General features: G+C 43.7%; 1 protein-coding gene and 1 pseudogene across 1 annotated transcript in view; one reads left to right on the top strand and one right to left on the bottom strand.

Moving 5' to 3' along the window:
- Positions 1-17,138, top strand: part of SLC25A20 (solute carrier family 25 member 20) — a 30,106-nt gene extending 12,968 nt beyond the window's left edge. The window contains exons 5-9 of the mRNA XM_060631007.3: positions 13,859-13,976; positions 14,700-14,772; positions 15,136-15,245; positions 15,731-15,855; positions 16,288-17,138. Coding sequence (XP_060486990.1) covers positions 13,859-13,976; positions 14,700-14,772; positions 15,136-15,245; positions 15,731-15,855; positions 16,288-16,350 — 489 coding nt within the window. The 3' untranslated portion in view covers positions 16,351-17,138. The remainder of the gene's footprint in view (positions 1-13,858; positions 13,977-14,699; positions 14,773-15,135; positions 15,246-15,730; positions 15,856-16,287) is intronic.
- On the bottom strand, positions 2,572-2,667 carry LOC132680006 (U2 spliceosomal RNA; annotated as a pseudogene).
- Positions 17,139-22,664: the final 5,526 nt, after the last annotated feature.

Raw genomic sequence — 22,664 nt, 5'->3', positions numbered from 1 at the left:
AATTTTCTGTGGTTGTTTTTCTCAAGCATCATGTTCTGTATCTTATTTCATTACATGGCTGTCATTTACCCAATAATTCCTTATCTGGGGCATGACAAATTATATACGATAGCGAAGATCTTTATAAATAAGTTTTTGTGTGTATATCTGATTCTTTTCTTTTCTTTTCTTTTTTTTAATGTTTATTTATTTTTGAGAGAGAGAGCCAGGGAGGGGCAGAGTGAGAGGGAGACAGAGGATCTGAAGCAGGCCCCTGCTGTCAGCGCAGAGCCCAATGTGGGGCTCCAACCCACTAACTGTGGGATCTTGACCTGAGCCAAAGTAGGAAGCTCAATTGACTGAGCCACCCAGGCACCCCATGTATACCTGATTATTTTCTTAGAATAAATGTCCAGACATGAAATTAGTATGTTTAAAGGTGTGTACATTTATTTATTTATCTATTTATTTATTTAAACTTTGTTTATTTTGAGGTGGAGGGACAGGGAGAGAGCTAGAGAGACAAAGAGAATCCCAAGCAGTCTCCATACTGTCAGCACAGAGCTCAATACGGGGCTTGATCCCATGAACCATGAAATCATGACCTGAGCCAAGATCAAGAGTCGGACGCTTAACCAACTCAGCCACCCAGGCACCCCCTAAAGGTGTATACTTTAAAAAGTTTTTAAAACATATTACCAAATGGCCCTCCTATAAAGTCCTATCCCTTTCTATTCTCAGTCAATAATACAGGAGCACCCACTGACCAGGAAACTCTGCAGCATCTAATTTACAATCTCTGCCAGTCTCATGGGTGAAAAATTTGCATTGTTTTAATTTTTTCATGTTTTTATTTTTTTAAATGGTTGTTTTTGAGAGAGCACAAGTGGGAAGGGGCAGAGAGAGAGGGACAGAGGATCTGAGGCGGGCTCTGCATTGACAGGCAGCCTGATGTGGGGCTCGGACTCACGAACCACAAGATCATGACCTGAGCTGAAGTCGGTCACTCAACCAACTGAGCCACCTGGAACCCCAATTTTTCTTGTTTGTATTGTTTCTTTATGAAGTACCTATTTTTCTTTGCTCATTTGTTTGTTTTTTTTGGCTTATAAAAGCTTTGGACGTGTTAAGGTTGTTAATTACTTACCGTATGTGGCAAGTCTTTTCCATGGTTTGCATTTGTCATTTAATTTTGTGTATTTTTTTGAGCTTTTAACAGTGCAAGCTTTATTCCAATTTTGTGTATTTTTTAATTAAGCTTTTTATTTTGAGATAATTATAGATGTATGTGCACTTGTAAAAAATAATGTAAAGGGAAAAATAATAATACAGAGAGATCACATGTACCCTTTATCCAGTTTTCCCATAAAGGTAACATCTTGTAAAACCCTAGAACAATATTACATCCAGAATATTGATATTGATATGGTAAAGATACAGGATATTTCCATCATTGCCATGGCCACATCCATTTTCCTTCTCCCACTCTAGTTCTTAACTGGCCCAGCAACCATGAGTCTATACTCCATTTCTATAATTTTATAATTTCAAGAATGTTATATAAATGGAATCATACTATAGTAAAGTTCCCAAGTAAACTTTTTGGATTGGCTTTAAAAATTTTTTTTTTGTAATTATGAATTCTTTTTTGGGGGAGGGGGAGGGACACACCGGCGGTGGGGTGGGGTGGGGCACAGACAGGATCTGAAGCAGGCTCTGCACTGACTGACAGCAACAAGTCCAACGTGGGACCTGAACTCACAAACTGAAATGATGACCTGGGCCAAAGTCAGATGCTTAATTGACTGAGCCACCCAGGCGCCCCTGGATTGGCATTTTTAACTCAAGATAATTTTCTGGAGATTCACCAGATTGTTGCATGTATGAATTATTCATTTCTCTTTAATAGTCCATGGTGTGTTTAACTTTTCATCCATTGGAGGACATCTGGGTTGTTTCCAGTTTGGGGCTATTATGAATAAAGATGGTATAAACATTTGTATTCAGAGGTTTTGCTGAGAAAATAAGTTTTCATTTCTCTGGGATAAATGCCCAGGAGTACAATTGTTGAGTCATATGGTAGTTGCATGTTTAGGGTTTTTTTTTTTGTTTTTGTTTTTTTTTTTTTTTTTTTTTAATTTTTTTTTCAACGTTTTTTATTTATTTTTGGGACAGAGAGAGACAGAGCATGAACGGGGGAGGGGCAGAGAGAGAGGGAGACACAGAATCGGAAACAGGCTCCAGGCTCCGAGCCATCAGCCCAGAGCCCGACGCGGGGCTCGAACTCACGGACCGCGAGATCGTGACCTGGCTGAAGTCGGACGCTTAACCGACTGCGCCACCCAGGCGCCCCTTTTGTTTTTTTTTTAAAGAGAGAGAACAAACATGGGAGAGGGGCAAAGGAAGAGAGAGAGTGAGACAGAGAGAGAGAGAGAGAGAGAGAGAGAGAGAGAATCTTAAGCAGGCTTCTCGCTCAGCACAGAGCCCAATGTGGGGCTCGATCACGCAATCCTGGGATCATGACCTGAGCCAAAATTAAGAGTCGGAAGCTCAACCACTGAACCGTCTGAGTCACCCAGGTGCCCCTTTACCGTTGAGTTTTTAGAGTCCTTTATTCTAGATACTAGTGGTTTAAACTAATAAGAACAAATACTATGCTTGATCTTAGCCAAAATGCCGAGAAGTGATAGATAGATACTAGTGGTTTGACAGATACATGGTTTGCAAATATTTTCTCTCAGTTTATAGTTTGGCTTTTCATCCTCTTAACAGAGTATCTTGAGCAAACATTTTCTTTTTAATGTTTATTTTGTGCTCCCTCTCTGTGTGGGGAAGGGGCAGAGAGAGGGAGAGAGAGAGAATCCCAAGCAGGCTCAGAGCCTGATGCAAGGCTCGAACTCATGAACCATAAGATCATGACCTGAGTCAAAACCAAGAGTCAGATGCTCAACTGACTGAGCCATCCAAGAACCCCTTGAGCAAACATTTTTAATTTTAATAAAGTTGGGTTTGTTAATTTTTCTTTTATGGATTGGACTTTAGGTATTTGAGGCATTGGGTCTCTTTACCTAGCCTGAGATCCCAGATTTTCTTCTGTGCTTTTTTCTAAGTATTCTTTTTTTTTTTTTTTTTTTTTTTAGAAACAAAAGAGAGAGACAAAGCAGGAGAAGGGCAGGGTCAGAGAGGGAAGGAGACACAGAATCCAAAGCAGGCTCCAGGCTCTGAGCTATAAGCACAGAGCCTGATGCGAGGCTCGAACTCATGAACTGAGATCATGACCTGAGCCGAAGTCAGACGCTTAACTGCCTGAGCTACCCAGGTGTGTCCCTAAGAATTCTATTTATAGTTTAACATTTTACATTTAAGTATGTGACCCCATTTTGAATGAATTTGTATATAATGTACAAAAATTTGCCTATGGCTGTCCAATTGCATCAGTGCCACTTGTTGAAAAGACTTATCTTACCTCACTGAATTGTTTACATTATGTTAAAAATCAACTCAGCATAGCAGCACCTGGGTGGGCTCATGCAGTTAAGCGTCTGACTCTTGGTTTCGGCTCAGGTCATGATCTCACGGTTCACGAGTTTGAGCCCTACATCAGGCTCTGCGCTGACAGTGTGGAGCCTTCTTGGAATCCTTTGTTTTCTCTCTCTCTGCCCTTCCCCTGCTCATGCTCTCCCTCTCTCTCTCAAATAAATAATAAACTTAAAAAAGAATCAACTGGGCATATTTGTGTGGATCTACTGCTTTGTTCTGTAGTTCCTTCCATTGATCTATATGTCTATCCTCTTACTAATACTACACAGTCTTGATTAATATAGGCATGTACTAAGTCTTGAAATTGAGTAGACTGATCCCTCCCACTTTATTCTTAAAAAAAAAAACAACTTATTCTAGTTATTCTAATTGCTTTGTATTTCCATATAAACTTTAGGGTAATATAGAAAATTGAGAAAAATTTTGCTGAGATATATGTTAAATCTATAGGTCAATTTGGATGAAATTGATACTGTTTTGAGTCTTCCAATCCATGGACATGGTATGTCTCTCCATTTATTTAGAACTTTAATTTCTTTCATCAGTACTGTGTACTTTTAAGCATCTAAATCCTGTACATGTTTCTTTAAATTTATATTTAAGTCTTCTCTCTTTTTTTGACTTTCAAAAATGGCATTGTAGGGGTGCCTGGCTGGCTCAGTTGGTAGAGCATGTGACTCTTGATCTCAGGGTTGTGAGTTCAAGCCCAAGTGTTAGGTACAGAGATTAAAAATAAAATCTTTTTTAAAATGGCATTGGGAATGGTACTGTAAGTTTAATTTTGTTATCTACATGTTCTTAGCTAGCTCATAGAAACACAATTGATTTTTATATGTTAATCTTATGTCCTGTGACCTTCCTGAATCCCTTATTAGTTCTAGGATTGTTTTTTTTATACAATCTGTGAGATTTTCTATGTAGAAAGTCATGCCATTTGCAAATAGAGACAGTTTTATTTCTTCATTTCTGATATGTTTAACTTTTATTTCCTTATTTCACTGGCTAGAACTTCCAGTACTATGTTGAATAAGAATGACGAGAATGGACATTTTTGCCTTCTTCCCAATCTTACAGGGAAGTATTCACTATTTCATTGTTAAATATGTTAGATATACTTTTTTTTGTAGATGTTCTTTATGAAGTTAAGGAAGTTACCTTCTTTTACCCTTTTTTCTGAGAATTTTATCATGAATGGATATTGACTTTTGTCAAATACTTTTTTTATTTCTGCATGTAATGATGTGATCATGTGAGTTTTCTTTAACTTGTTAATATGGTAGATTACATCAATTAATTTTCAAATATTGAACCAACTTTGCATTGCTAGAATAGACCCACCAAGTTGACATGGTGTATAATTCTTTTTATATGTTGCTGAATTCTATTTGCTTATGTTTTGTTAAAGATTTTTGCATGTACAATCATGAAAGATATAGGTCTGTCATATTTTTTTTTCCTGTATTGTTTTATCCGGTTTTGATATTAGGATAATACTAATTTCATGAAATGAATTGGGAAGTGCTCCCTTTTCTGTTTTCTAAGAGAGATTGTAGAATTGGTGTTAATTCTTTAAACCTTTGTTAGGATTTTATAATGAATTATGGATTTGGGAGAGAAGAGTTTTAAAATTATGAATTCAATTTTCTTAATAGTTACAAGGCTATTCAAATTAATTATTTCATGTTGGGCAAATTGTGGTAGTTTATGTTTTTGTTTTCTCATCTATGTTGTTAAATTGTGTGTAGAGTTGTTTGTAGTATTCCCTTATTATCCTTTTGATGTCTACAGGGTCTGTGGTGGTATCTTCTGTTTTATTCCTGATATTAGTAATTTGTGACTTCTCTCTCTTTTTTGTCAGCCTCACTAGAGGTTTGTTAATTTTTTTGATCCTTTCAAGAAAATAGTTTTTTGTTGTACTGATTTCCTCTATTTTTCTGTTTTCAATTTCATTGGTTTCTGCTTGTATCTTTATTATTTACTTCCTTTTGCTTGTTGTAGGTTTAATTTGCTTTTCTTTGTTTTTGTTTTTGTTTTACAAATGTTTATTTTTGAAAGAGAGAGCATGAGCAGGGGAGGGGCAGAGAAGGAACAGGGGGACCGAGGATGTGAAGCAGGCTCTGTGCTGACAGTGGAGAGCCCAATGCGGGGCTTGAACTCACAAACTGTGAGATCATGACCTGAGCCACAGTTGGAACACTTAGCTGACTGAGCCATCCAGGTGCTCCTTAGGGAGGTTTTTGAGGTGAGAGCTTATTAGATTGTTGATTTGAGCCTTTTCCTCCTTTCTAATGTATGCAGTCAGTGCTATAGGCTTTCATTTCAGCAGCACTTTAGCTATGTCTTACAAACTTATTTATATATATAAGTTTATTTATTTAAGTAATCTCTATATCCAACATGGGACTCAAACCCACAACCCTGACTGAGATCAGTACTCACGTGCTTTTCTGGCTGAGACAGCCAGGCATCCCAAAGTTAGATATATTTTAATTGCCAGTCAGTTCAGTGTGTTTTCTAATTTCCTTTGAGACTTCCTTTTTGAATTATTATTATTTCCTAATGGTTATTTATTTTTGAGAGAGACAGAGACAGAGTGTGAGCTGGGGAGGGGCAGAGAGAGAGGGAGACACAGAATCTGAAGCAGGCTCCAGGCTCCAAGCTGTCAGCACAGAGCCCGACACAGGGCTCAAACCCACAAACTTCGAGATCATGACCTGAGCTCAAGTCAGACGCTTAACCCACGGAGCCACCCAGGCGCCCCCTTTTTGAATTGTTTAGAAGAGTGTTGTTTGGTTTACAGTGTTGGAGATTATTGATTTCTAGTTTTTAGTCCATTGTGATCAGAGAACGTATTCTGTATTATATAAAACCTTTAGGGGTACCTGTGTGGCTCAGTCGGTTAAGCATCTGACTCTTGATTTTGGCTCAGGTCATAATCTCACAGTTCGTGAATTTGTGCCCCATGCTGGGCTTTGCACTGACAGCATGGAGCCTACTTGGGATTCTCTCTCTCTTTGCCTCTCTTTCTCTCTCAAAATAAATGAGTAAATAAACGCAAACAAAAATTTTAAATCTTTTAAATTTCTTGAGGTTTGTTTTATGCCCATGGTCTGTCTTGGCTTATGTCCATGGGCACTTGAAAGAATGTGTAATCTGTTGTCATTTGGTGGAGTGTTCTATAAATGTCAATTAGATCCTCTTGGTTGATAGTATTGAGTTCTTCTTTATCCTTGGTGATTTTCAGTCTTTTTGTTCTACCAATTTGTCGATAGAGGGAGTTGAAATCTCCAACTGTAATTGTGGGTTTGTTTGTTTCTCCTTTCAATTCTATCAGTTTTGCTATACATAGTTTGTAGGTTTTTTTTTGTTTGTTTGTTTGGTACATACACATTTTGAATTGCTGTGTCTTCTTGGTAGATTGGCCTTTTTATCTCTATCCCATAATTTTGCTTACTGTGTTCTTCCTTCCTTCCCTGATGTTTCAGAGTTCCTTCTTTCATTGTTTCTTTTCTGTGTAGAGAACTTCCCATTCTTTTGGGGGCAGCTATTCTTTTGGGGTAGGTCATCTTTTGTTGACATTCTCTCAGTTTTCCTTCATCTAAGAATGCCTGATTTCCCCTTTATTCCTGAAGGATATTTTTGCTAGACATTGGATTCTGGGTTGACAATTCTTTTCTTTCAGTACCTGAAAGATACTGTGCCATTTGTTTCTATCATCCTGGTTTCTGCTGTCATTCAAATTGTTTAGCTAAAGTGTCATTTTCCTCTGGCTGCTCTTAAGATTTTTTTTTCTCTGTCATTAGATTTCAGAAGTTAATTTGTGATGTGTCATTGCATGGATTTATTTGGGTTTATTCTGTTTAGTATTTGCTTAGCTTGTTGAATCTATATGTTTATGTTTTGCCACATTGGGAACATTTTGGGAACTTCTTAGTAGTTATTTCCTCGAGTACATTTTCAGTCCCATCCTATTTTCTCCTCTCCTTCTGGGACCCTGAGGCCACAAATATTAGATTGTTTTATTATAGTCACACAGATCCTTGAGTTCCGTTCAGTCTGTTTCAGTCTGTTTTATTTCTGTTGTTCAGATTGGGTTTGCCATTGTTTTATCTTCCAGTTCACTGATTTTTTTCTCTCTTCTGTTCTGCTCTGGAGCTAGCCATCCATTGAACTTTTTATTTCAGTTGTGTTTTTCTTTTCTTTTTCAGTTGTTTTATTTATTTATTTATTTATTTATTTATTTATTTATTTATTTTCTTCTTATTTTTTTTTTTTTTTAATTTTTTTTTTCAACGTTTTTTATTTTATTTTTGGGACAGAGAGAGACAGAGCATGAACGGGGGAGGGTCAGAGAGAGAGGGAGACACAGAATCGGAAACAGGCTCCAGGCTCCGAGCCATCAGCCCAGAGCCTGACGCGGGGCTCGAACTCACAGACCGCGAGATCGTGGCCTGGCTGAAGTCGGACGCTTAACCGACTGCGCCACCCAGGCCCCCCAATTTTCTTCTTATTTTTAAGGAGGCACCATGCCCAGCTTGGAGCCTAATGGGGGGCCTGAACTCACAACCCTGAGATCAAGACCTGAGCTGAGATCAACAGTTGGATTCCTGGGGTGCTTGGGTGGCTCAGTTGGTTGAGTGTGTGACTCTTGATTTTGGCTCGGGTCATGATCTCATGGTTTTGTGGGTTTGAGCCTCGCATCAGGCTCTGCACTGACTATGCAGAGCCTGCTCAGGATTCTCCCTCTCCCTCTGCCCCTCCACCACTCGTGCTGTCTCTGTCTGTCTCAAAATAAATAAACTTAAAAAAAAACAAAAAGAGTTGGACTCCTAACCAACTGAGCCACCCAGGTACCCCTCCATTTTTCAATTATACAGTTTCCATTTAGTTCTTCTTTATATCTTCTATTTCTGTGCTGTGGCTTTCTATATTTTCATCTGTTTCAAGCATATTTATAATTACTTACTGAAGGATTTTTTTTTTCCCCATGGCTGCTTTAAAATCTTTGGCAGATAGGGGTGCCTGAGTGGCTCAGTGGGTTAAGCATCCAACTTCGGCTCAGGTCACCATCTCACAGTTTGTGAGTTTGAGCCCCACGTCAGGCTCTGGGCTGACAGCTCAGAGCCTGGAGCCTGCTTCAGATTCTGTATCTCCCTCTCTCTCTGCCCCTCCCCTGCTCGCACTCTGTCTCTCACATTGTCTCAAAAATAAATAAACATCAGGGCGCCTGGGTGGCTCAGTCGGTTGGGCGTCTGACTTCGGCTCAGGTCATGATCTTGCGGTCCGTGAGTTCGAGCCCCGCATCGGGCTCTGGGCTGACAGCTCAGAGCCTGGAGCCTGTTTCGGATTCTGTGTCTCCCTCTCTCTCTGACCCTCCCCTGCTCATGCTCTGTCTCTCTCTGTCTCAAAAATAAATAAATGTTAAAAATAAATAAATAAATAAATAAATAAACAAACATTAAAAAATTAAAAAAAAATAAAAATAAAATAAAATCTTTGGCAGATTAAAAAAAACAAAAACAAACAAAACAAATCTTTCTTTGTCAGATAATAATAATGGCTCTGTTACCTTGGTATTGTCATCTGTTATTTGTCTTTTTCCTTTCAGTTTGAGATCTACCAGGTTTGGGGCATGATGAATGATTTTCAGTTGGGACCTGGATATTTATATATTACGTTGCAACTGTGGATCTTATTTAAACTTTATCTTTTAGCTGGCTTTCTCTGACTTTTTATCAGGAAAGGGAAAGATGCTGCTTTGTTACTACCAGGTGGGGGTAGAAGTCTAGGTTCCCCACTCAGCCTCTGTTGGCATCGCAGGGTGGGGCACTTTTTGCTGCTGGGTGGGTATGGGAGTTCCAACATCTCCACTGACCCCGTAGAAGGGCCCTGTTACTGGCTGGCAGGGATGAAAGTCCTAGTTCCCTACTTGGCCTTCTCTGACTCCACCCTGACAGCATGTTGTTACAGCTCTACAAGGGTGGAAGTCTAAGCTCCCCACTTGGTCTTTGATGGTGTGGATGGGAGTGAGGCCCATATTTTGTTTTTTGTTTCCTATGGTGAGTGGCTGGGAGTAAAGTGTTTATTGCCTAAAAAATTTTTGTCTTTCTAGGCTATCCCTTTCCTGGTCCTTTGTGTAGAGAACACAGGCTTTTCTTGAGGCTTTTTTTTTTTTTTTTCTTTTGGTTTATGTTTGTTTGGGTTCCTGGATTGCCAGTTTCCTCAGCTTCAAGTCGGAGATATATCAAAAAGAAAATCCAAAGAACTCACCACCATGTCATTACTCAAGTTCGAAGGTCCCTAGCCAGTCTTCCTTTTTCTTCAAACTTTCAGACTCTTCTCATGTTTGTTTTAAAAATAATGTCTAGGGGCGCCTGGGTGGCTCAGTCGGTTAAGCGTCCGACTTTGGCTCAGGTAATGATCTTGTGGTTCATGGGTTCGAGTCCCTCGTCAGGCTCTGTGCTGACAGCTTAGAGCCTAGAACCTGCTTTATGGATTCTGTGTCTCCCTGTCACTCTGCCTGTCTCCTACTCGTACTCTGTCTCTCTGTCTCTCTCTCTCTCAAAAATAAATAAAAAACATGAAAAAAGATTTTTAAATAACGTCTAGGATTTTTGGCAGCTCTTTCTGCGCATGGGTTCTGTCCCCATGCTTTAATTAAACCACCTTTTCTGCACTGAAAAAATAAATAAAATAAAAATAATGTCTAGGGTTTTTTGTTGTTGTTGCACTGTAGCAGGAAGAATAGGGAAAAGTACTTCCTAGAAACAAAGTCTGTATATTGATTTTAACTAAGGAAATGTTTATTTTCAGTAACCGTGTTCATCAGTCTTTGCCATCACGGCTTCTTCCTTTTCCAATGTGCCTGAGGTCCTTTTCTGCTCCTAGATGAGACAGTCTCTATCTGTATTCTTCTCTTGCACTCCTCTGCCTGCTGGGTGACTACTTTATACCTCTCCTCTCTTCTCAAATCTCCACTCTCAGCACATAAGTTGGCTTTCTATTTCACTGAGAAAACTGAAACTATCAGAAGAAGACTTCACCAGATGCCCTCCACCACCTCCATCCACCTTTTGGCACCTGTTACTACATCCACGGCTGCTCAGCTTGTTTCCACCGATGGTGGCCCATGCCTTTGCTTGATCCTGTCTCCTCTTACCCATCCATAGACCTCACTTCAACAGTTCTTCTTTCTTTTCCTTCAACATTAATTTTTGCACTCCACTAGATTGTTCTCAGCAGTAAGAGTATAAACATGCTTGTATTTTCACCTTGAAAATACAAAGTTCTATTTCCCACATCAATTTCTGTGCTTCATGTCTTTGCCTCCCCCTTATGTCAAAACTCTTTGAGAAGTTTTTGGGTTTTTTTGTTTGTATTTTTTACTCATTATCTCTAGCTCCTTTTCCCTAATTGTTAAACCCACTTTAGTCTGGCTTTTACCTCACAACTCCAACAAAATAGTTTTGTCAAGGTCACTGGTGAGCTTTGCACTAAATCCAGTGTTCAGTTCTTGGCCCTCGTCTTTCTTGATCCATCATTAGAATTTGACTCAGCTGATTCCCTCCTCTTATTAAAGAGCTATCTTCACTTGGCTTCTCTTCCGATTTTCCTCTGACCTACTTGGCTGGTCTTCTTGGTCTCCTTTGTTGATTCATCATCATCTTTTTTTTTTTTTTTTTAATGTTTATTTATTTTTGAGACAGAGAGAGACAGAGCATGAATGGGGGAGGGGCAGAGAGAGAGGGAGACACAGAATCGGAAGCAGGCTCCAGGCTCTGAGCTATCAGCCCAGAGCCCGATGCGGGGCTCGAACTCACGGACCGCGAGATCGTGACCTGAGCTGAAGACGGACGCTCAACCGACTGAGCCACCCAGGAGCCCCGATTCATCATCATCTTGATCTTTTAATGTTCATGCTCCACAGAGCTTATTCTTATTACATACATTTCCTTGATGATTTCTTCTTTTCTCATGATTTTTCAACACCATATATATGCTGATGATTCTTTGGTTTGTATTTCCAACTCAGCCTTTTCCTCAACTCCAGACTAGTTTATCCAACATTTCCATTTGGACACTAATAGGCACCTTAGAGTCACTGTGTGCAAAAACGAACTCCTGGTCTTTCCCAATAACTGCTCCACCTACAACCTTCTGCAACTCAGTTGTGGCAACACCATCCTTCTAGTTGTTCAGCTCTAAAGCCCAGGAGTCATGCTAGGTTCCTCTCCTTCTCACTGTATATATCCCATCTGTTGAATAGTTCAAGTTTGCTTTCAACAGATGCCAAGTCTATCCCTTCTCATCCCTCCATTTGCAGTCACATTGCCCCAGGTCACCTTCATCACTAAACAGAAGATTCTGATAGTAATATGTCAATTCCATACCGATCCTCTTTGGCCTCCCAGGTCACTGTGAGTCAGCTCCAGTGTCCTCTGGTCACATGGGTCTCCTTGCTATTCCTCAGACATTCCAGGCCTACATGTGCCCAGATCATTTGGGGAAGTTGTATTTTAAAAAGCCATTGAGGGGCGCCTGGGTGGCTCAGTCGGTTAAGCGGCCGACTTCAGCTCAGGTCGTGATCTCGCGGTCAGTGAGTTCGAGCCCCGTGTCGGGTTCTGTGCTGACAGCTCAGAGCCTGGAGCCTGTTTCAGATTCTGTGTCTCCCTCTCTCTGACCCTCCCCCGTTTATGCTCTGTCTCTCCCTGTCTCAAAAATAAATAAAACGTTAAAAAAAATTAAAAAAAAAAAGCCATTGATACTTGATTGACAATGTTTTAAATTTATTATTTTTAGAAAAATTGATCTTTCCAATAAACCAGAAATTATGACTTTTTATTCATTTCTTCTTTTTTGTCCCCCAGAGATATTTTAGAGTTTTATTTATGCAAATCCTATTACTGCTTGATATACATATATTTTATTGCTATTTTGTTATTTTTAGAAAAATTTTTAATGTTTATTTATTTTTGAGAGAGAGACACAACATAAGTGGGGCAGGGGCAGAGAGAGGGGGAAACACAGAATCCAAAGCAGGCTCCAGGCTCCGAGCTGTCAGCACAGAGCCTGACGCGGGGCTTGAACTCACGAGCCGTGAGATCATGACCTAAGCTGAAGTTGGACGCTCAACCGACTGAGCCACCCAGGTGCCCCTAAGGGAGGGAGAATCTTAAGCAGGTGTCACATTCAGCACAGAACCTCATGTGGGGCTTGATCCCATGACCCTGGGATCATGACCTGAGCCGAAATCAAGAGTTCAGTGCTCAATCGACTGAGTCACCCTGGTGCCCCTTTATTGCTATTTTGAATGGAATTATTTTCCATGATTTTCAACTTGTTATTGCTGGTGTGTAAGAAAATTATTAGACTTGGGATATGTGTCGGTTGAGTGTCTGACTTTGGCACAGGTCTTGATCTCATGGTTCGTGAGTTCAAGCCCTGCATCAGGCTCAGGCTTGCTACTGTCAGTGTGGAGCCTGCTTTGGATCCTCTGTCCCCCTCTCTCTCTGCCCCTCCCCTGTTCGTGCACACTCATAGGCACACGTTCTCTCTCCCTCTCTTCCTCTCAAAAGTAAATAAACATAAAAAAAAAAAAAAGAAAGTTATTGGACTTCTATGTTTATTTTGTAAGCGTTTCTCCTTGGGACTGTTAAAGCCAAACTCTCCAGCTTTAATTATTCTTTGGTTGATGCCTCTGTGTGTTGATTCCCTTTGACTCTGTACTTCCTATGGATCTTGCATGGGGATCTTTCTCTCGGATCTTTTCTGGGATTACCCCAGCCTGCCTTTCTCATGCTCTTGACTCTTAGGCTCTGGATCCCTGAAGCTGGGATGGGGGCCTCTCCTTGGCCTTCCCCTGGCTCTGCATAGGACTTCTATCCCAGGACTTAGAACTCTGAATGCCATTTCCTGTTCACCTTTCCTTAACCAGGCTTCCTGATCAGTGAGGGCTTGGAATGGGTTTGGTATTCAGTGGATATTTGTTGAAGGAATAAGTGAATGACTGAAGTATTTGTCTCCTTTCTAGACCTTCCAACTAGCTTTATTGGGAATGCTCTTGGATTTGAGGGTTCCTCCACTTATTTTCCAATTCTTCTGTTGATTTTTTTTTCTTGTCAGTATATGCATACTTTGTGATATTTTTATTTAGCTTTATTTCCTAGTGACTTCCACCAATATTCTATTTTCCAAATAACCGTCAGTTTGACAGTGAAGTGTTTCTTGGTCTAATGCCTAATGACCACATCCACACTCACCTTGTAATCTTCTGTAACATGCTGAGTCTATTGACTTCGATGTTGCTGCCGCTGACTTTGATGACTTTTCTCCCTTTCAGATTCAGGCTTCTTCAGGGGAAACCAAATACACTGGGGCTTTGGACTGTGCAAAGAAGCTGTATCAGGAGTCTGGGATCCGAGGCATTTACAAAGGGACAGTGCTCACCCTCATGCGAGGTAACCTTTTAGGTTCTCCACCTGAGGTCACCTTGGTTGGGGGCTCATCTGAGGTGCATTTGCCACAGAGGGTCTTACCTGGGTCCCCAGATTAGCTTTGGCACCATGCAAACCACACTTATGGCTGAGAAGGCTGGCATGGTGTGCCCTGGTTTTAGGCAGTCTCACCCCAGCCAGCATGGACACAAATGAGGATGGGGGCAGGGGGAACCAACATCCTTCTGGCAGGCTGGCCCTCAAGGATGTCTTAAGACAGTGGCAGTTACAGGGGACTGGAAAGTAGGTAGAAATTGTGGCTGGAGGGATGAGTGGGAGGAAAGAATGACTTAAGGACACTGGGCCTCACCATGGTTTCGAGAGGCATGTTCTGCTGGGGTGGCAGTACGAAAGGCAGACACAGCCTCATCCTTGTCCTAACATGGTAGCTTGGAGGAAGGCCAGAGACTAGCAGTGCCTGTAACTTGGAGTGGGCATGTCAGTGGGGACTACTCAGAAGGGGCTTTGAAGATGAAATGTTGTCATGCATGTTTGTGCTCACTCACACTAGTGCTTGCCCCAAAGTGGCATCTAATTACTGCACAGGAGTTAATGCAGGTAAGAAGTGCTGCTGAGGACCTTCCCAGGGAGCCTTGAAGGGGCCAGTGCCAAGCTTGACTCTTCTAAATTCAAGAAATCTGTGAGGATTTTATATCATTTAATTCACCTCTTTCTTGCTGCTAACAGATGTTCCAGCCAGTGGGATGTATTTCATGACATATGAGTGGCTGAAAAATATCTTCACTCCAGAAGGAAAGAGGTAAGGAGAATAGAAGAACTTAGAAGCCACTTTGCTCAGTCATGGGTTGGTTGCCCTTTACTGTGAATGGGTCTGATGGCAGAGTGGGGCTTGCTCCTGGTTCCATATCCACTTAACTCTCCTTGCTGCTGAGACCCATCTAATACCGCTAACTCTGTACCTCACCTACTGGAGCAAGTATATAAAACAAGTTCATGAAACTTCCTCCAAGGAGTGGCAGCTGCCATGTCACAGGAGCCCTGGCCTTGGACCTCCTCCCTCTGGCCAGTTTCTCCCTCTCTCTAACTGCCCCATCTGCCATAGGAGGGATGGTCTAGACGCCACTCTCATAGCCTTTGTCTGACTGCGGTTGGTATTCTGCAGTGTCAGTGAGCTCAGCGTGCCTCGGATCCTGGTGGCTGGGGGCATCGCTGGGATCTTCAACTGGGCTGTGGCAATCCCCCCGGACGTGCTCAAGTCCCGCTTCCAGACTGGTTAGTGGAGGGTAGTGGGGTAGATGAGGGTGGAGTGGGTCCCAGCACTGGCTGCCCCTGGGGTGCAGAGCTCTTAGGGCCCTGAAGATACTCACTCTCCACAGCAGCACCCAGCATCTGTCTGATCAACATTTTCCCTTGTAGTCATTTGTGTTCTAGGAACCCTAGACTCACTTCCTGTTGGCCAAAACACAAAATAAGTGAGGTAAGCAGTCAAATCAACTCTTCTGCCTTCACATGAGCAGAGGATTATTTCATTCTTTATTCTTCTCCACTCCCTTAGCATCAGTAATCCAGACAGTGTGTCTGTTTCTCCCAAAGTGAACTGTGTTGTCTGTGGACTTGTCCCAGATGACCTGTAAGGTGTCTTCTTCCTGATGCTGTGACCCTGCAGGAAGACTTGACTACAAAATTGTCCCCACGTGGGTCATCATGGTTAGGTCAGGAAGCTTCCTAAAGCCTTAACAGTTGGATTTCACCCACAGCACCTCCTGGAAAATATCCTAATGGTTTCAGAGATGTGCTGAGAGAGCTGATCCGGGATGAAGGAGTCACATCCTTGTATAAGGGATTCAATGCAGTGATGATCCGAGCCTTTCCAGCCAACGCGGTGAGTGGCAGACAGGGGCTGTACTTTCCCTTTGGAGCTTAGAGTAGTGTCCAAAGTCTAGGTGGGTTGACTTTTGCTTGCTCCTAGGATTAGATTGGGAGCTCAGTTTTCCCCAAATCCTACCCTCAGCCAGAGCCTCCTTATTTGCTTCCTTTCCTGAAGCTTCAGGAGGGTTTGTCTTTGGGATTCTCTGAGGGGAGGGGCTTTGATTTCCGACTTGGCCATCAGAAGTGGGCAGTTGTGAGACATGGATGTTCTTCCCCTCTCAGGAATGAGAAAGCACAGCTTGATTCCCTGACCTGGGGTAGGAATGAAGTTAGGGAGGGTCCTGATGAAGTTAGGGAGTAGTTCTGGTCCTGACAGGGTTAGCTGTGGTCTCTGTGATAGTCACAACGCCTGCTGGTTTTTCTCTTCCTTCCAACCCCTTCTCAGGCCTGTTTCCTTGGCTTTGAAGTTGCCATGAAGTTCCTTAACTGGGCCACTCCCAACTTGTGAGGCTGAAGGCTGCTCGAGGCTTCTGGATGATGGAAGCTATCACCGAGGAAGAAGCAGTGGGCAGGACTAGTCAGTCCTGAAGGGCAAAAGGAGGGGAATGGTGGGATCAGAGCTGTGTGCATGGACTTGTTGAGACCATTGCCTTAATGACATCCTCTACCTGGTATAACTTGGTCTGCCACTTTGAGACTTGAATTTACTCTTGTCAGTTTAAGGGATCTCAAGAGGATTTGGAGGTGGAGTAAGTAGCTTTCAGACCAGATACGACCTGTGGTCAGAGAGCTGTCTACTGGTTGACTACAGGCCCTATTATACCCAAAATACTCCTCGAGAAAGAGGGAATCTCAGCGTCTCACTGGAGGCACTATGCATGTTTTCAACCAGCTGACCAGGAGCTGGGGGGTTCTTCAATCCCTACCAAGGAACACATAACAGATTTCCAGGGTATCATATAATCCTGGCCTGCACGTGAGGATGTGGACTTGAGGCCCACATCTCTCTGTCCAAGTGGACTGAACAAATGTGCCTAGGGGCAGATAGCCTGTTAACAGTTTGATTTTTTTTTTTTTTAATGCATTCAGGTAATCATAACTTTAAGTAGCCCAATTTCCCAGGAGTAGATGGAGAGCTTTCCCTCCTACAGAGTGAGGAGGGTTTGGAATCAACAGTCCGAGCCCTGCTGAGATAAATGACAAAACCTAGGGTGTAGAAAAGGCCATTTTTGCACACTCTTTTCTCATGAGAGCGTCCTCTTTTAACAGGAAACAATAAATATTGTTTCTAATTTTTGCATTGTGTGAAATTTTCTTTTGATTTGGGTCATTTCAACAGGTAGCCTGTAGCCTTGACTGAGGCTGTCAGGGATCTGGTATCTGTCCTTTGTGGCTTCAGGCAGGGGCTTCAGCAGGAGAAAGAGGAAGAAGTTTTGGCTAGCCCAGCCTTCCCTGATGTCCCAACAGCAGCTGCTTGATGGGGAAGGGTGTGGGGGTACCAGGTGACTTGATTGCTAATTGTTCCCGCAGTTCTCAGTACAAGCCTGCAGCCCTTCTCTTCATTCTTTTATCTCTCTGCCCTCAGCCACATGGCTGTCTGAGCTAACAGAGAGTTGATTGTTCTAAAAGCCAAAATCAATCTTGACTCTTCATATGGGTATTGGGGTCACTGTGATCTGATGTCACCAAATGGGCCTTGCTAATTAGACAAATTGATGCCTAGGTGCATCCAGAGGAGGTGAAGGAGACAAATTAGTTTGTCCTTGTCTGGTGGATGGCAAGGCTACAGGAGCTGGGCTTCTCTGGCGTTGTCTCATCTGGCAGTTACAGTTCTGCTGGCACTTCCCACCTTACTGCAGTTGCACAGAGATCCTTGGACTTTGGCTTTAGAGCCATCACTCTGCATAAAGGGGTGAGGGGGTAGGGACCCACCCCCATCTGGGAGTGGATATGGCCAGTTGGACAGGAAGCTGAAGATTTGGGGGTTTAAGGAAGGACACTTTCTCCCAGGGAACATATTTTGGATGACCAGATAGGAATTATGGTCAAGTAAAACAAAACAAAAAACATTTAGAGATGAAAATTGTGTGCCCTCTGCTTGGGAAGATTAATTCAGTGTTACACCTGCCCCCTCATTCTGCAGCATGTCTTTAATCTCTCACTGGTTTGGAGATGGCCACATATGTGTTTCCTGAACCTCTTCTCGGGAGCACCCTGTCCTTGAGACAGTGCTGCAACCTCAGCCTTTGCCTGGAAGCCCATGTGAGTGCATTTACGTTCCAGCCAAATGACAGTCATTCCCATGGCTCAGGATCACTTTTACAGTCTGTGCTTCTGGATAATTTGCCCTTTGAAACAACTTCCATTTTAAAATGGAATGTTTTGGTTCCTTGATGTTAGTGGTGGTAGATTCTTTTACTCCTTTGGTTGTTCAGTAGGTGTTAAGTCAAATAGGGAAGCCCCAGGAGGCATATTTGTGAAGGGAGCAGAACAGATGGTGAGTAACTCCCTCCTGACTGGCACTTCCTTTTTATGATGCACTTTGAAATGCCACCTGTTATATCTTTTCTCTCCCTGATGGGGATAGGTGGGGGAAGAGGTTGGGGCCCTCCTCAGCAATTTCTCTGACTGTCACAGTCTTAAGGTAGAAGTGAGACGCAAGTGTTAAAACAACCAACTGGTGATAACGGCCTCACCCAGGCACAAAGCAGAGTATAAGTGGGTCAAAGGTGAGAGGCAGATGGTGGGATGTTGCAACAAGCCTATTAGAAGCAACACTAGTGGGGCATCTGGGTGGCTCAGTCGGTTGAATGTCCAACTCTTGATCCCAGGGCTGTGGGATCGAGCACCGTGTTGGGCTCTGCCCTGAGCATAGAGCCTGCTTAAGTTTCTCTCTCTCTGCCTCTCTCCCCCACTTGTGTGCTCTCTCTCTCTCTCTCAAAAAAAAAAAAAAAAAAAAAAAAAAAAGCAACAGTAATGCCATTTCTGCTGTAAGGTCATACTATCTCAACACATAATTCTTTCCCTACAGTTCTTTTGAGTCTGGAACCCCCTATGCCCTTTCTAACCTTTTCATTGGTTTGGTCTTCTTTCTTTATCCCCATGTAACTCAATGTTTAGTGGGCAAGAATTTTTACCCCCACTTTCAGATGTGGAAGCTATGGCTCAGACAGGATAAACTGATCTGTCAAGATCATTGGCAAATTGATAATAGAGGACAGGTAATAGAGTGAGGTCTGGGTATCCACAGGCCTGAAGAAAGGCTTGTGATGCTATCAGAGGCTGTCCTGGGGCTGCTTGACCCAAGCTCCAGGGGGCCTGTCTGTGCCACAGGGTCAAAGCCCAGGCATCTGACCTGTGAGTCAGGCCACAGATAGCACACAGTCCCTACAGGCACTGGGAAAGCCCCAGGGCCAGATGTTCCCTGAGGGCTCTCTTTTCTGCTTTCTCTGCTCTGGTGAGCATGTAGGCCTGTGACTCTCCAGCCAGGCTCTCCCTTGCTTTCCAGGTTCAGTCCTTGCCCTGACGGGTCTCTGAGGCAGATCCAAGGTCCACTACAGAGACTGACACTTTCTGGGGACACAGTGTCCTGGGAGGGGGTGGCTCACAGGTGCAGAAACACGTGCCTTGGGATTTAACTGCTTCCTGGGGCATGGATGCTTATTAAAATAGACCAGACTTTCTGGACCAAAGGCAGTGGCCCCATGAGGGAGGCATTATAGAGGCTGAAGGACAGCTTGGGTGATGACAGAGAAAACATAACCTATTTCCCCAATTATTCCTGTCAACAAGGATCATAAACACTTTTAAGGCAAAATAGAAACTGATGGTGGTAGATACTAAATGAGCTGGTATGACTGACTGGACCAGTGGGGCTGGTGTGCAGAGGTGATCAGGTGACCAATGGGTCCCTGGAGACAAGTAGGGGAGTGGAGTGGCTTAGAGATCCCCTTTGGGCAGAGAAGAGGGAGGTGTTGTTGCTGGGGCTGAGTCTCCTCCCCCACCCCCAGTGGGCAGAAGGTATCAGAGGGCAGAGGAGTATAAGCTGGGAGGTCTGAGCCAAGAGCAGCCTTCCAGAGGAGTCTGGGAGAGTTTGGGTATATCCCTTCTTCCTGGAAAGAGAAAAAAAAAAAAAAAAACAACCAAACTTTAAAATAACAAACCTATCAGGGCACCTGGGTGGCTCAGTTGGTTAAGCATCTGACTCTTGATCTCAGCTCGGGTCTTGATCACACGGTTGTGAGTTCAATCAAGATTACATGAAATCCACTGTTTTGTTGGACGTAATAGTTGGTGCCCTACCCATGTTCATTTTCACCAGACCCACTACTATGGGGCTAACCATGTACCCCACCTGTATTACTGTGTATCCATAGTTGTAAAATCTCTGATAATTGGCCCCATTGTGTTCATGTCTGCCTGTGGTTGGTGGTGTGGCAGTCTGCAAGATTTGACTGCCTGCTGGGTAGTGACTCCTAGGACTGGCTTGGAGCTGAGTGCCTGTCATGTCAGTGCTCTGGGAACTCCTCTTCTCTACCACAGTCTCTGTATTTCTCTTACTCTTGAGAGTCTCTGTTTTTGGTCTTTTCACCCACCATCACACGGTTGGCAGCTGTTTCCCGGTTACTGGCTGCCTGTGGGTCTGGTTGCCACAGTAACGTCCAATGGTGCAGCTGGACAGGCTTGAACAAAGGCAGTCCTAGGAGGGTAAGGGTAGAAGATGTGGGATTCAGGGCCCTAGTATTCTTTCTCTAGGGTACCCTTCTTTGGCCAGCTCAGCTAGGCATTCATGAAGGCCCTTGAGACTCCACTTACTACAGAAGGGCTTCTTGGAAGGTGCGGGGATGGATCCCTGCTCTTGGACCAGGTGTTAGGGGAGGGGAGCCAAGTAGGGCCTCGAGGCTGGCTGGCTGTCCTTCCTCTCTCTCAGGCTGGTTTGGAACAGCTATGGGTTTCCTGCTTTCTGTTGCTGTCATTCCTTCCAGTTCCAAAGATGCCCTTTGAATGTCCCGTTTGCTGGATAGATGGTGAAGCTTTGGTGCATCTGAGAGCAAACCGACCTGCTCCTGGCAGAGGCTGATGGAAGTTCCTTGGTGTGACTGGGAGAGCCTACCCACACCCAGCTCTGTCATCAGCCCTGGAGTAGCCTTCCTCTATCTTATTTTGTAATTGAGGTCAGAGTCCTAACTGTACAGGCACCTGTCCCCCTGTAAAACATATAAAACCTGAAGAATGAGCAAACTAGGGAGTGGAGTTATGAATTCGCCTTTCCAAAGGGTTGGTTGTAGGATTGTTTGAAGCAGGCAGATCCTCAGGCGTAGTGGTGCAGTGGGAGTCACACCCAGGTTTTCTGGGTATGTTCTGACTCCTGGAAAACTTGGAAGGGTCGGTTTACTCAAGAGCAGAGAAGAGTTGGGGAACCCTGCCCCTTTAGCTTCTTACTGCCTATCCTTAGTGCAGTGTTCATATGCTGAGATCAGAAACACAGCTTTGAAGAAAAGTATCCTAGTTCTGAGACGGGTCAGGAGAACAGTTTCACTGGCTTTGCTTGGTGTGTGGAAACCATTCATTCATTCATTCATTCAGTAAATCTTCTCTAAAGAGTGTGCAGTAAGGACCAGCAGGAAACAAGTTGGATACTATCCCTCCTCTCACAAAGTAGAGGGCCCAAGACTCTTTCTAGGGGTCCAGGAACATGACCAGGGAGACACTGCTGTTTGGAATCACAGGCCTACCTGGCCTAGAGCGTGGGTGGCTTCTGTACCAGTGGGGATCGGTTGCTCTTATTTCCAGAAACTCAGTTCCCAGCAGCACTGAGCTCCTGGGTGTGTGCCAAGCCAATATGAGAGGTCTTAGTGCTGATTTTAATTAATACTAGGTAATTACCAGGTGGAGCTTAACCATCCTAAATGCCTTTGAGGTTCCCAAGCCTACAGCTTGTCACTTTCTGGCTGGGCCCAGCAATGAGAGGCAGGACTCTGTCCTATGCCTACCCAGCCTTTTGTCAGCATTGTGACCCAGCACTTTTTTCTATTCCCTTCCAATCTCGTGTGGGTGAAGGGGGCAACTTGGGAAATAGCCTAGCCTCTCCAATTCACCTATGCCCCCTCCCTAGGGGCAAAGGATAACAGTGCCTTGTGGTCTGCTCAACACCATCAGTGTGAGTCCAGGGTGGAGTGTGGGAAGAGAAGAGGTGCGCAGGCCTAGTCCTGGGAATCCTGGTGGGAATGCTCAAGAGGAGGAACAGGCATAGAGGTTGTTCCTGCCCTGGGCCTTATTCCAGTTTCTCCAAGTTTGTCTTAGTGACTCTTCCAGGCTTATTTCTCTGCCTGTGGCTCCCAAATTACTGTATCACTGAAACTCCTACTCCTATCACTGAAACTCCTACTGGGCCTCTACAAGGCCTTCGCCATTTGACATTTTGCAGATCTCTTGCCAGACTTCCGAGGGTCTTGTGGTCATGCCACCATTCCACCCAGTGACCAGGGTGGTCCTAACTTTTTACCAGGCCTCCGAGTCAGCTTGAATGTCACCTCCTAAAGTGGGGCCTCTTGCTCTCCACCACAACTGGAACCACACTGAGGTTTTAATGTATGTGCCTGCGTCTGGCTATCTGGCTGTAGGCTGTGTCCGTGGAGCCTACCAGGTGTTGGCAAACAGGAGGCTCTTAGCGAGTGTTGAAACAATACATGAAAGGTCTTAGGGACTAGGTGAAAAGCACTGACGACTCTCTTTGGCGGGTAGACCACTCATTACCTTGACTTGATCTCGACCTCGGACGGCTCCGAGCCAGCGGGCTGCCCAGCGGCGCACGCGCACTGA

The sequence above is a fragment of the Panthera onca genome, chromosome A2 (assembly GCF_046562875.1).
Source record: "Panthera onca isolate mPanOnc1 chromosome A2, mPanOnc1 haplotype 2, whole genome shotgun sequence".
In the NCBI taxonomy this organism is placed as follows: Eukaryota; Metazoa; Chordata; class Mammalia; order Carnivora; family Felidae; genus Panthera; species Panthera onca.
The sequence above is the reverse complement of the archived record's forward strand: the minus strand, read 5'-3'. Positions and strand labels throughout refer to the sequence as shown.